At 48.9% G+C, this 14,302-nt stretch overlaps 1 protein-coding gene across 1 annotated transcript; it reads right to left on the minus strand.

Annotated features, from left to right (window-relative positions):
• Positions 1-1,313: 1,313 nt before the first annotated feature.
• On the minus strand, positions 1,314-13,721 carry nopchap1 (NOP protein chaperone 1). Its single transcript, XM_078420073.1, has 3 exons — positions 13,558-13,721; positions 7,753-7,889; positions 1,314-5,385 (listed from the first exon to the last, which is right to left on the minus strand). The coding sequence occupies exons 2-3, from the start codon at positions 7,855-7,857 to the stop codon at positions 5,203-5,205; spliced, it is 288 nt and encodes a 95-aa protein (XP_078276199.1). The 5' UTR covers positions 7,858-7,889; positions 13,558-13,721; the 3' UTR covers positions 1,314-5,202.
• Positions 13,722-14,302: the final 581 nt, after the last annotated feature.

Genomic DNA, 14,302 nt, shown 5'->3' on the forward strand with positions numbered 1-14,302 from the left:
AAAACTAAAACTCTTGTTTGTTCCTGAACTACAGCCAAACGGTACATGATAGCGCGACAATTTTAGGCCCACCTTACTCACCGTCGTCCCTTTGGTGCTAATGGAAGAAGTTTCATTGAAATCATGTTATATTTTAAAAGTTATTCACATTTTAAAGTTTAAATCTATCTCTTAGGGAGGGAGGGAAGAAAAGGGGGATGGAGTGGAAGGAGGAGAGGGGAAGGAGAGGTTTGTGCCCATCGGGTCCACTTGGTCTAGTATATGACAATAAACCTCTCTTCACTCGCTCATCACAATTGACAATCCAAGATTCACCGTAGCAAAACAACCCGTGGTCCCAGTGATCCTCCCCCGTCCCCACAATGTGATCCTCCCCCGTCCCCACAATGTGATCCTCCCCCGTCCCCACAATGTGATCCTCCCCCGTCCCCACAATGTGATCCTCCCTCGTCCCCACAGTGGGACCCCTCCCCCGTCCCCACAATGTGATCCTCCCTCGTCCCCACAGTGGGACCCCTCCCCCGTCCCCACAATGTGATCCTCCCCCGTCCCCACAGTGGGACCCCTCCCCCGTCCCCACAATGTGATCCTCCCCCGTCCCCACAGTGGGACCCCTCCCCCGTCCCCACAATGTGATCCTACCCCGTCCCCACAATGTGATCCTCCCCTGTCCCCACAGTGGGACCCCTCCCCCGTCCCCACAATGTGATCCTCCCCCGTCCCCACAATGTGATCCTCCCCCGTCCCCACAGTGGGACCCCTCCCCCGTCCCCACAATGTGATCCTCTCCCGTCCCCACAATGTGATCCTCCCCCGTCCCCACAGTGGGACCCCTCCCCCGTCCCCACAATGTGATCCTCTCCCCACAATGTGATCCTCCCCCGTCCCCACAGTGGGACCCCTCCCCCGTCCCCACAGTGGGACCCCTCCCCCGTCCCCACAATGTGATCCTCTCCCGTCCCCACACTGGGGTCCTCTCCAGTCCCCACACTGGGGTCCTCTCCAGTCCCACAGTGATCCTCTCCCGTCCCCACAATGTGATCCTCTCCCGTCCCCACACTGGGGTCCTCTCCAGTCCCACAGTGATCCTCCCCCGTCCCCACAATGTGATCCTCCCCCGTCCCCACAATGAGATCCTCTCCCGTCCCCACACTGGGGTCCTCTCCAGTCCCAGTGATCCTCCCCCGTCCCCACAATGTGATCCTCGGCAGTCCCGACAGTGTGATCCTCCCCCGTCCCCACAGCCGGGATCGTCATATGATATATATACAGCCAGAAACAGGCCTTTTTTTTCGGCCCTCCAAGTCTGTGCCGCCCAGTGATCCCCGTACATTAACACTATCCTACACCCACTAGGGACAATTTTTACATTTACCCAGCCAATTAACCTACATACCTGTACGTCTTTGGAGTGTGGGAGGAAACCGAAGATCTCGGAGAAAACCCACGCAGGTCACGGGGAGAACGTACAAACTCATTACAGTGCAGCACCCGTAGTCAGGATCGAACCTGAGTCTCCGGCGCTGCCGTCATGGTTGAGTAGATGCTGGTTCTTTCCTCTCTGGCTGTCACCACCGATCACCAGGCAGTCTGCAGGTCCATTTACTGTTTCAATGCACACAGCAGCACACTCACAACACAGGAAATCGAGAACCTTGTGTCGAGACAAAAACCTTTCCTTCAATGTCAGTAAAGACAAAGGAGATAGTGAAATCAAGGACAGTATAAAAATAAAAGAGAAGTATAACATAGCAAAGATGAGTGGGAAGCCAGAGGACTGGGAAACTTTTAAAGAGCAAAAGAAGATAACTAAAATGGCAATACGGGGAGAAAAAATGAGGTAGAAAGGTAAGCTAGCCAAGAATTTAAAGGAGGATGGTAAAAGATTCTTCAGGTATGTGTAGAGAAAAAAAATTCAGTAAAGACAAATGTGGGTCCCTTGACGACAGAAACAGGTGACGTTATTATGGGGAACAAGGAAATGGCACACGAGTTGGACAGGTTCTTTGGATCTGTCTTCACTAAGGAAGACACAAACATTCTCCCAGATGTACTAGTGGACAGAGGAACTGAAGGAAATGCACATTCGGCAGGAAATGGTGTTGGGTAGACTGATGGGACTGAAGGCTGATAAATCCCCAGGGCCTGATGGTCTGCATACCAGGGTACAAGGAGGTAGCTCTAGAAATCGTGGACGCATTGGTGATCATTTTCCAATGTTCTATAGATTCAGGATCAGTTCCTGTGGATTGGAGGGTAGCTAATGTTATCCCACTTTTTAAAAAAGGAGGGAGAGAGAAAACGGGAAATTATAGACCAGTTAGACTGACATCAGTGGTGGGGAAGATTATAAAAGATGAAATAGCGGCACGTTTGGATAGCAGTAACAGGGATCGTTCCGAGTCAGCATGGATTTACAAAGGGGAAATCATGCTTGACTAATGTTCTGGAATTTTTTGAGGATGTAACTAGGAAAATGGGCAAGGGAGAACCAGTGGATGTAGTGTACCTGGACTTTCAGAAAGTCCCACATAGATTAGAGGGCAAAATTAGAGCACATGATATTGGGGGTAGGGTATTGACATGGATAGAAATTAGTTGGCAGACAGGAAACAACGAGTAGGGATTAACAGGTCCCTTTCAGAATGGCAGGCAGTGACTAGTGGGGTGCCGCAAGGCTCGGTGCTGGGACTGCAGCCATTTACAATGTACATTAATGTTTTAGATGAAGGGATTAAGAGTAACATTAGCAAATTTGCAGATGACACAAAGCTGGGTGGCAGTGTGAACTGTGAGGATGCTATGCAGTGCAGGGTGACTTGGACAGGTTGTGTGAGTAGGCGGATGCATGGCAGATGCAGTTTAATGTGGATAAATGTGAGGTTATCCACTCACCCAACCTGAAACCGGGTGGTGCCATCATCGATGGCAGCCTCGCCAACGGTCTGTCTGTCTTTTTTGTTATTTTTAGTACGTTTCAAAAGTATTTATTAATGTTCTCTGGTTTGTTTTATTTGGGGGGGGGGGGGGTCGGGGGAAACTATTTGCCCCGGAGATGCAATTGTTTTCCCGTCGCTCTGCGGTCTAACATCATGGAACTGGAGGCTTTGCTGGAGACTCACTTTGAGCCCCACCGCGGGGCCGTGGATTTACCATCGGAGCCTGCGATCCCTTGCCAATTTTGATCTCCAAATTTTGCAGATTTCATCATGGAGCTCGCAGTCTGGGGTTGAGACCGATGTCGGGAAGCTCCAAAGTGACAAAAGGTTTGACTAGCCCCGACTTGGGGTCCGATTGGCCGGCGCGGGAGAGCTGAGATTTCCCCCCTGATGCAGGAGCTTGATGTAGAGGGCCCGACGGCCAGCAACTGAAACCACGATTGTCCCGTCAACGGAAAGTTAGAGGCCCCCGACCGCTCGAGGACAAAGAAGGGAAGATATTGAACTTTTTTTTCACCTTCCATCAGTGAGGAATGTGGAGGATTCGCTGTGGTGAATGTTCATGTTAAAATGTATTTTGTGTGTTTTGTTGCTTTTTATTGGTATGACTGTATGGCAAATCAAATTCCTCGTATGTTGCAAAACATACTTGGCTAATAAAGTATGATGATGATTTGGTGGCAAGAACAGGAAGGCAGATTAATATATGAATGGTGTCAAGTTAGAAAAAGGGGAAGTACAACGAGATCTGGGTGTCTTTGTACATCAGTCACTGAGAGTAAGCTTGCAGGTACAGCAGGCAATGTAGAAAGCCAATGGCACGTTGGCCTTCATAACAAGAGGAGTTGAGTGTAGGAGCAAAGAGGTCCTTCTGTAGTTGTACAGGGCCCTAATGAGACTACACCTGGAGTACTGTGTGCAGTTTTGGTCTCCAAATTTGAGGAAGAACATTCTTGCTATTGAGGGAGTGCAGCATAGGTTCACTAGATTAATTCCAGGGATGATGGGACTGTTGTATGTTGAACAACTGGAGCGACTGGGCTTGTATACACTGGAATTTCGAAGGATGAGAGATCTTATTGAAACATATAAGATTATTAAGGGATTTAACACGCAAGAGGCAGGAAACTTGTTCCCGATGTTGGGGGACTGCAGGAGCCACAGTTTAAGAATAAGGGGTCGGCCATTTAGAACAGAGATGAGGGAAAGCTTTTTCACCCAGAGTTGTGAATCTGTGGAATTCTCTGCCTCAGAAAGCAATGGAGGGCGATTCGCTGGATGCTTTCAAGAGAGAATTAGATAAAGATAGCGGAGTAAAGGGATAAGGGGAGAAGGCAGGAATGGGGTACTGATTGTGGATGATCAGCCATGATCACAGTGAATGGCGGTGCTGGCTCGAAGGGCCAAATGGCCTACTCCTGCACCTATTGTCTATCGTCTATTGACTTCAGGAAGCCATTTGTATTGACGGTGCCAAACTAGAGATGGTTGAAAGCTTCAAGTTCCTAGGAGTCAATATCACCAACAACTTCTCCTGGACCATCCTTATTGAAGCAACGACCAAGAAGGCACCAATGCCTCTAGTTCCTTAGAAGGCTTAAAAAGTTCGGCATGTCCCCAACAACTCTCGCCAACTTCTACAGAAATACCGTAGAAAGTATTTTATCAGGATGCATCACAGCTTGGTTTGGGAACAGCTCCATCCAAGACCGCAAGAAATTGCAGAGAATTGTGGACGCAGCCCAGACCATGACACAATCCAACCTCCCTTCCATCGACTCCATCCACACCTCACGCTGCCTCGGCAAGGCCAGCAGCATCATCAAGGACCAGTCGCACTCCCTCTTCTCCCCTCTCCCATCAAGCAAAAGGTACAGAAGTGTGAAGACGCACACCTTCAGATTTAGGGACAGTTTCTTCCCAGCTGTTATCAAGCAACAGAACCACAACCAGAGAACAGTCCTGAGCTACTATCTACCTCATTGGAGACCCTCAGGCTATCTTTGATCAGACTTTATCTTGCACTAAACATTAATCACATTATTCCCTTTATCGTGTATCTGCACACTGTAAATGGCTTGATTGTAATGTCTTTAGGCTGACTAGTTAGCACGTAACAAAAGGTTTTCATTGTACCTCAGTACACGTGACAATAAGCTAAACTCAAACAGAGTCGAATAATTCCATCTACGTGGACAAAACTACCCCGGCCAGGTTGCCAGCCCTCCACACAGTGGGAAATGTCCGTCCGAGACCCAGGCTCTCAGTCACTCTCACTGCTGCTGTCCACAGACACCACCTCTATCCGGCCTTTCCGCTGCGGGTGGATTGTAGGTAGTTTGAGGTTTTCTGCCGTCACCTCTCCATAGGACTCCGTGTCAGACTGGGAATCGTCCAGTTGATCCTCTGCTCCACTTTCACCGTCCATTTCAAACAGAGACACGTTCTGAGGGGGAACACCAGGAAGAGGAAGAAATACAGCAAGAATTCAATGATCAACAGAGCAGAAGACAGCAGGGGGTGTAGGGGAGAAAGGAAGATGTGGTGCTGCAGGAGGCACAATGGCGCAGCGGTAGAGTTGCTGACTTCCAGCACCAGAGACAAGGGTTTCATCCTGACTACAGGTGCTGACTGTGTGGAGTTTGTACATTCTCCCCGTGACCTGCGTGGGTATTCTCCGGTTTCCTCCCGTGCTCCAAAGACGTAGGTTAATTGGCTTCGGTAAAATTGTCAATTGTCCCTAATGTGTGTGGGATAGTGTTAGTGTGCGGGGATTGCTGGTTGGCATGGACTTGGTGGGCCGAAGGGCTTGTTTCCACGCTGTATCTGAAATATGAAATAATAAATATGTATCTGTTTCTCTAAAAGCAAAGGGAATGTTGTTTCGAGGGTGGTGCAGCAATGGCAGTGTCAATGATCAGTCATGGAAAAGGGTGGAGAAATGGCAGATGGAGTTTAATTGGAGCATGGGAGGTCGAATATTGGAGGAAATGTATAGTTAATGGAAAGGCCGATAACAGCTTAAATATAGAGGGATCTTAGGGTCCAAATCTATTTATCCCCAAAAGTAGCAACACTAGTAGACAGACGGGTAAAGCGCATGGTATGCTTGCCTACGGGTCAGGCATTGAGTATAAGGGTCAGAAAGCCACAATAGGACTTTATAGGATAAGAAAATAACTGCAGATGCTGGTACAAATCGATTTATTCACAAAATGCTGGAGTAACTCAGCAGGTCAGGCAGCATCTCGGGAGAGAAGGAGTGGGTGACGTTTCGGGTCGAGACCCTTCTTCAGACTTTATAGGACTTTGGTTAGGTTGCATTTGCAGTATTGTGAGCAGTTTAATTTATTTTACAGCGTGGAAACAGGCCCTTTGGCCTAACAAGTCCGCACCGCCCAGTAATCCCCGCACATTAACACTACTCTACGCACAGTAGGGACAATTTTACATTTATACCAAGCCAATTAACCTCTTTGGAGTTCTGGTCGCCCCCATTACAGGAACGAGGCGGAGGCTTTGGAGAGGGTGCAGAGGAGGTTTATCAGAATGCTGCCTGGATGAGAGGGTATTTGCTATCAGGGTGGTGGGACAAACGTGGATTGTTTTCTCTGGAAAGGCAGAGGCTGATGGGACAGCTGATAGAAGTATATAAAATTATGAGCATGAACGGGGTAATAGTCAAAACTGTTTTCCCATGGTGAAAATATCAAAGATGAGAGCGCGTAGCTTTATGGCAAATGTGGGAAAGTTTAAAGGAAATGTGAGGGACAAGTTTTTCCTTTACTACTAGAGGGTGGTGGATTCCTGAAAAGTGTTGCTGAGGGTTATAGTGGAGTCAGATAAGAGGCTTTTAGATAGGCACATCATTATGCTGGACATGGATAGAGCTAAGACAAGTACACCAAAGCACACAGAGTGCTGGATTAACTCAAAGATAGACACAAAATGCTGGAGTAACTCAGCGGGACAGGCAGCAATAAGTGACGTTTTGGGTAGAGACCCTTCATAAGACTGAGAGTCAGAGGGGGAAACTAGAGGTATGGGAAGGTACAGAACAAATCAGAGCCCTCATTGATGACTCGGGAAAGGTGGACCCGACAATGGTCCATTGTTCGCTGGGGATGAGGTGATAACGAAAGAATACAAACAGTGAAATTAGCAGGTTTGGGGTGGGGAGGGGCGGAGAGAAAGGGAATGCAAGGGTTACTTGAAGTTAGAGAAATCCGATATTCATGCCGCTGGGCTGTAAACTGCCCAAGCGAAATATGAGGTGCTGTTCCTCCAATTTGCGTGTGGCCTCACTGACAGTGGAGGAGGCCCAGGACAGAAAGGTCGGTGTGGGAATGGGAGGGGGAGTTAAAGTATTTGGCAACCGGGAGATTGCTTAGGCCAAGGCAAACTGAACGATGGTGTTCAGCGAAACGATCGCCGAGCCTGCACTTGGTCACACCTGGAGTAGCAGATACAGCAGATGAGGTTATGTGGGTCAGGGGTTATGGGTCAAAGGCAGGAGAATGGAGTTGAAAGGGAATGATAGATCAGCCATGATTGAACTGTTTGAAGAAGGGTCTCGAGCCGAAACGTCACCCATTCCTTCTCTCCAGAGATGCTGCCTGTCCCGCTGAGTTACTCCAGCATTTTGTGTCTAGCCACGATTGAATGGGTCAAATGGCCTAATTCTGCTCCTAGAAATAATGAACACGTATGTAGGTGTGTCCATAAGTTGGGCGTTCATAACCCTGGGGCAGTCTGTATTCCGTCTGCACGCGTTTGGCCCCATGACAAGCAGCAACACAAGCTCCTGACTTACCATTTCAATAATCTTGTCAGGACAATGTTCCACGTTCTCAATGTCGAATTTGCTGGCATCAGCCGTCTCCATTTGTTTTCTGAGCTTCATGTTTGCAGACGCCATCTGGGGCAGGAAGCTCTGTAATCGGTCTAGTACTGTGGAACAAAGAAATGCAGCTGCTGAAAACACAGGCAGAATAGAGTTGCTGCCTCACAGCGCCAGAGACCCCGGGTTCAATCCTGTTCAATGCTGTCTTGCACGTTCTCCCCGTGACCTGCATGTGTTTTCTCCGAGAGCACCGGTTTCCTCCCACACTCCAAAGACATGCAGGTTTGTAGGTTAATTGGCTTGCTATAATTGTAAATTGTCGCTGGCGTGTGTAGGAGTGTTAGTGTACGGTTCGGGGATCGCTGGTCGGCACGACTGGTGGGTTGAATGAAGGGCTTGTTTCCGCACCGTATCTCTAAACAGTAGATCGCACGCATCAGGCCGGTCCAGTACAAGCAGAGTCCAGCGGTCCAGCAGCCAGAGGCAGGAGGTGACCAGTGAGTCCACTGGAGCCTCACCACCAATGCTGCAAATGCCCATGGACACACGCAAGGCAAGCATTTGTCAAGAGGACCAGAAAAACAGGGATATAATGCTGAGGCTTTCATTATAGGGTGCTGGTCAGGCCGCTGATGGAGCAGAGTGAGCAGTTTTGGGCCCCATTTCTGAGGAAGGATGTGCTGGCATTGGAGAGGGTCCAGAGGAGGTTTGCAAGAATGATCCCAGGAATACTTGGGTTAACATATGATGAGCGTTTGACAGCACTGGGCCTGTACTCACTGGAGTTTAGAAGGATGAGGGGGGAACTCATTGAAACTTACCGAATGGTAATAGGCCTGGATAGAGTGGATGCAGTGAGGATGTTTCCACTAGTGGGAGAGTCTAGGACCAGAGGGCACAGCCTCAGAATTAAAGGACGTACCTTTAGAAAGGAGATGGAGGAGGAATTTCTTTAGTCAGAGGGTGGTGAATCTATGGAATTCATTCCCTTAGAAGGCTGTGGAGGCCAAGTTAGTGGATATTTTTAGACAATAGTGTAGGAGTAGGCCTTGCGGCCCATCGAGCCAGCACCACCATTCAATGTGATCATGGCTGATCATTCTCAATCAGTACCCCGTTCCTGCCTTCTCCCCATACCCCCTGACTCCGCTATCCTTAAGAGCTCTATCAAGCTCTCTCTTGAAAACATTCAGAGAATTGGCCTCCACTGCCTTCTGATGCAGAGAATCCCACAGATTTACAACTCTCTGACTGAAAAGGTTTTTCCTCATCTCCGTTCTAAATGGCCTACCCCTTATTCTTTAACTGTGGCCCCTGGTTCTGGACTCCCCCAACATTGGGAACATGTTTCCTGCCTCTAACGTGTCCAATCACTTAATAATCTTATATGTTTCAATAAGATCCCCTCTCATCCTTTGAAATTCCAGTGTATACAAGCCTAGTCGCACCAGTCTTTCAACATACGACAGTCCCGCCATTCCGGGAATTAACCTAGTGAACCTATACTGAACACCTCTTGTTATGAAGGCCAACATTCCATTGGCTTTCTTCACTGCCTGCTGTACCTGCATGCTACCTTTCAGTGACTGATGCACTAGGATACCCAGATCTCATTGTATGTCCCCTTTCCTAACTTGACACCATTCAGATAATAATCTGCCTTCCTATTCTTACCACCAAAGTGGATAACCTCATATTTATCCACATTAAACTGCATCTGCCCACTCGCACAACCTGTCCAAGTCACCCTGCAACCTCATAGCATCTTCCTCACAGTTCACACTGCCACCCAGCTTTGTGTCATCTGCAAATTTGCTAATGTTACTTTTAATCCCTTCATCCAAGTCATTAATGTATATTGTAAATAGCTGCGGTCCCAGCACCGAGCTTTGCGGTACCCCACTAGTTACTGCCTGCCATTCTGAAAGGAACCCATTTATCCCCACTCTTTGCTTTCTGTCTGCCAAGTAATTTTCTGTCCATGTCAGTAGCCTAACCCCAATACCATGTGCTCTAACTTTGCACACTAATCTCCTATGTGGGACCTTGTTGAAGGCTTTCTGAAAGTCGAGATACACCACATCCACCGGCTCTCCCCTGTCCATTTTCCTAGTTACATCCTCATAAAATTCCAGTAGATTAGTCAAGCATGATTTCCCCATCGTAAATCCATGCTGATCCATGCACGATCCTGTTACTACTAACCAAATGCTCCGCAATTTCGTCTTTTATAATTGACTCCAGCATCTTCCCCACCACTGATGTCAGACTAACTGGTCTATAATTTCCCGTTTTCTCTCTCCCTCCTTTCTTAAAAAGTGGGGCAACATTAGCTACCCTCCAATCCACAGGAAGTGATCCTGGATCAATAGAACATTGGAAAATTATCACCAATACGTCCATGATTTCTAGAGCCACTTCCTTAAGTACCCTGGGCTGCAGACCATCAGGCCATGGGGATTTATCAGCCTTCAATCCCATCAGTCTACCCAACACCATTTCCTGCCGAATGTGAATTTCCTTCAGTTCCTCCGTCACCCTAGGATCTCTGGCCACTAGAACATCTGGGAGATTGTTTGTATCTTCCTTAGTGAAGACAGATCCAAAGTACTGGTTCAACTCGTCTGCCATTTCCTTGTTCCCCATAATAAATTCCCCAGCTTCTGTCTTCAAGGGACCCACATTTGCCTTAACTATTTTTTTCCTCTTCACATACCAAAGAAGCTTTTACTATCCTCCTTTATATTATTGGCTAGCTTACCTTCATACCTCATCTTTTCTCCCCGTATTGCCGTTTTAGTTATCTTCTGTTGCTCTTTAAAAGAGTCCCAATCCTCTGGCTTCCCACTCTTCTTTGCTATGTTATTCTTCTTCTCTTTTATTTTTATGCTGTCCTTGACTTCCCTTGTCAGCCACGGGTGCCTCTTACTCCCCTTAGAATCTTTCCTCCTCTTTAGGATGAATTGATCCTGCAACTTCTGCATTATTGCCAGGAATACCTGCCATTGCTGTTCCACCGTCTTCCCTGCTAGGGTCTCCTTCCAGTCAAATCTGGCCAGCTCCCGCCTCATGCCTCTGTAATCCCTTTTGCTATACTGTAGTACTGACACCTCCGATTTTCCCTTCTCCCTCTCAATTTGTAGATTAAAACTTATCATATTATGATCACTGCCTCCTAATGGCTCTTTTACCTTGAGTTCCCTTATCAAATCAGGTTCATTACACAACACTAAATCTAGAATTGCCTTCTCCCTGGTAGGCTCCAGTACAAACTGTTCTAAGAATCCATCTCGGAGGCACTCCACAAACTCCCTTTCTTGGGGTCCAGTACCAACTTGATTTTCCCAGTCTACCTGCATGTTGAAATCTCCCATAACCACCGTAGCATTACAATCTCTTTTAAGGCAGAGATTGATAGTTTCTTGATTTGTACGGGTGTCAGGGGTTGTGGGGCGAAGGCAGGAGAATGGGGTTGGGTGGAAAAGATGGATCAGCCATGATAGAATGGTGTAGACATGATGGGCCAATACATCTCCTGGAACTTATGAACCCAGTGATCCATCACCATACTTCCCACCACAGAACTGTCCCGGCAGACCCATTGTCTCTGCCTGCTCATGTCCCACCGAACTTATTTCCACCTACCTCGACTCCATCCTATCCCCCCTGGTTAAATCCCTCCCCACCTACGTCCAAGACACCTCACACGCTCTCCATCTCCTCGATAATGTCCGGTTCCCAGGCCCCCACTCCCTCATCTTTACCATGGATGTCCAGTCACTCTACACTTCCATCCCCCACAACGATGGTCTCGAAGCCCTCTGTTTCTTCCTCGACCGTAGAACCAGCCAATCCCCATCTACTAACACTCTCCTCCGCCTAGCAGAGCTGGTTCTTACCCATAACAACTTCTTCTTTGACTCCTCCCACTTCCTCCAAACCAGAGGCGTAGCTATGGGCACTCGCATGGGCCCTAGCTATGCCCGCCTCTTTGTCGGGTACGTCGAACAATCCCTGTTCCGGATGTACACCAGCCCCATCCCCGAACTCTACCTCCGCTACATCAATGACTGCATTGGTGCTACCCCTTGTGCCCATGCAGAACTCATTGACTTCATACACTTCACTTCCAATTTCCATCCTGCCCTTAAATATACCTGGACTATCTCCGACATCTCCCCCCGTTTCTGGACCTCACCATCTCCATCACAGGAGACAGACTAGTGACGGACATTTACTATAAACCCACTGAATCACACAGCTATCTGGACTACACTTCTTCCCACCCGGTCCCCCTGCAAAAAGTCTATCCCCTACTCCCAATTTCTCCGTCTACGCCTCATCTGCGCCCGGGATGAGGTGTTTCACAGCAGGGCATCAGAGATGTCCTCATTCTTCAGGAAACGGGGCTTCCCCTCCTCCATTATAGATGAGGCTCTCACTAGGGTCTCTTCTACATCCCGCAGCTCCGCTCTTTCTCCCCCTCCCCCCATCCGCAACAAGGACAGAATCCCCCTCGTTCTCACCTTCCACCCCACCAGCCAGCAGATCCAACAAATCATCCGCCAATATTTCCGTTACCTACAACGGGACCCCACCACTGGCCATATCTTCCCATCCCCTCCCCTCTCTGCGTTCCGCAGAGACCGTTCCCTCCGTAACTCCCTGGTCCACTCGTCCCTTCCTAACCAAACCACCCCATCCCCGGGCACTTTCCCCTGCAACAGATGCAACACCTGTCCCTTTACCTCCCCCCTCAACTCCATCCAAGGACCCAAACAGTCTTTCCAGGTGAGACAGAGGTTCACCTGCACCTCCTCCAACCTCATCTATTGCACCCGCTGCTCTAGATGTCAACTTATTTACATCAGCGAAACCAAGCACAGGCTCGGCGATCGGTTCGCTCAATACCTGCGCTCGGTCCGCGTTGGCCAAACTGATCTCCCGGTAGCCGAGCACTTCAACTCCCCCTCCCATTCCCAGTCTGACCTTTCTGTCATGGGCCTCCTCCAGTGCCATAGTGAGGCCCACCGGAAATTGGAGGAACAGCACCTCATATTTCGCCTGGGCAGCTTGCAGCCCAGTGGTATGAACATTGACTTCTCCAACTTTAGATAGTTCCTCTTCCCCTCCTCCTTCCCAGATCTCCCTCTATCTTCCTGTCTCCACCTATATCCTTCCTTTGTCCCGCCCCCCTGACATCAGTCTGAAGAAGGGTCTCGACCTGAAAAGTCACCCATTCCTTCTCTCCTGAGCTGCTGCCTGACCTGCTGAGTTACTCCAGCATTTTGTGAATAACTACCTTCGATTTGTACCAGCATCTGCAGTTATTTTCTTACACTTCCCACCACTGTCACTGCCACTGCAAACCTGCTGAACCATTTCACCCTTGTTGCAGTACACTTGCCAGTCCCAATTTCCACAACTCACGACAATACTAGTTTCCAAGATAACCCGCCATCAGGGAACCGAACACCAGGGTCATCCATGCAAGTGCGTGACAACATAATTATGATCTGCAGATGCTGGTTTACAAAAAAAGACAAAATTGCTGGATTAATTCAGCAGGCCAGGCAACATCCCACGAGAACATGGATAGGTGATGTTTCGGGTTGAGACCCTTCTGTGTCACCTTCGTTCTGCAGAGATGCTGCCTGACTGCTGAGATACTCCAGCACTTTTGAGTCCCACATTGGCAAAGCAGTTGAGGATGCACATCAGAGCCTGGGAGATTGACGGCAGCCGTCCACGCCAGTTGCCAGGCTGGGCACTCACCCTGACTTCTGGGAAGTCGGACGATCTTGGGAGGGGCTGGGCTCCTGGGATGCTGCACACTGATCAGCAGCGTCTGTTCAATCCCTGCAGGCAATCACAGTGAGGTGGCATTACTGCACAGCAGGCAGCTGGGTGTCAGGGAGGAGGGGATCAGGGAAAAGGTGTGCGAAGGAACTGCAGATAGATGCTGATTTAAACCAAAGGTAGACACAGAGTGCTGGAGTAACGGTGGCGGCACAGCGGTAGAGTTGCTGCCTGACTACGGGTGCTGTACTGTAAGGAGTTTGTACGTTCTCCCCGTGACCTGTGTGGGTTTTCTCCGAGATCTTCGGTTTCCTCCCACACTCCAAAGACGTGCAGGTATGTAGTTAATTTGACTGGGTAAATGTAAAAATTGTCCCTAGTGGGTGTAGGATAGTGTTAATGTGCGGGGATCGCTGGGCGGTGCGGACTTGGAGGGGCGAAAAGGCCTGTTTCCGCGCTGTATCTGAAATATGAAAATAAAAAAATAAAAAATGAACTCAGCGGATCAGGAGAAGGAATGGAGACGTTTCGGGTCGAGACCCTTCTTCTAGAAAACGTCACCCATTCCTTCTCTCAGAGATGCTGCCTGTCCCACTGAGTTACTCCAGCGCTCTGTGTCTAAAGAGGGGAAAGGGGCAGTGAGGAGGGGAGGCGAGGGTTTGGGGAAGAGGAATGGTCGAAGGGGGGAAATGAGACGAGGAGGGAGTGAGAGTCCATGGTG

The sequence above is a fragment of the Rhinoraja longicauda genome, chromosome 23 (genome assembly GCF_053455715.1).
Source record: "Rhinoraja longicauda isolate Sanriku21f chromosome 23, sRhiLon1.1, whole genome shotgun sequence".
In the NCBI taxonomy this organism is placed as follows: Eukaryota; Metazoa; Chordata; class Chondrichthyes; order Rajiformes; family Arhynchobatidae; genus Rhinoraja; species Rhinoraja longicauda.

Excerpts from the sequence above, each read along its gene's own strand:
- nopchap1 (XM_078420073.1), bottom strand. The coding sequence starts at position 7,857 with ATGGCGTCTGCAAACATGAAGCTCAGAAAACAAATGGAGACGGCTGAT. Across the intron at positions 5,386-7,752 it reads CTGACAAGATTATTGAAATG|AACGTGTCTCTGTTTGAAAT; the intron begins GTAAGTCAGGAG and ends GTTCCCCCTCAG.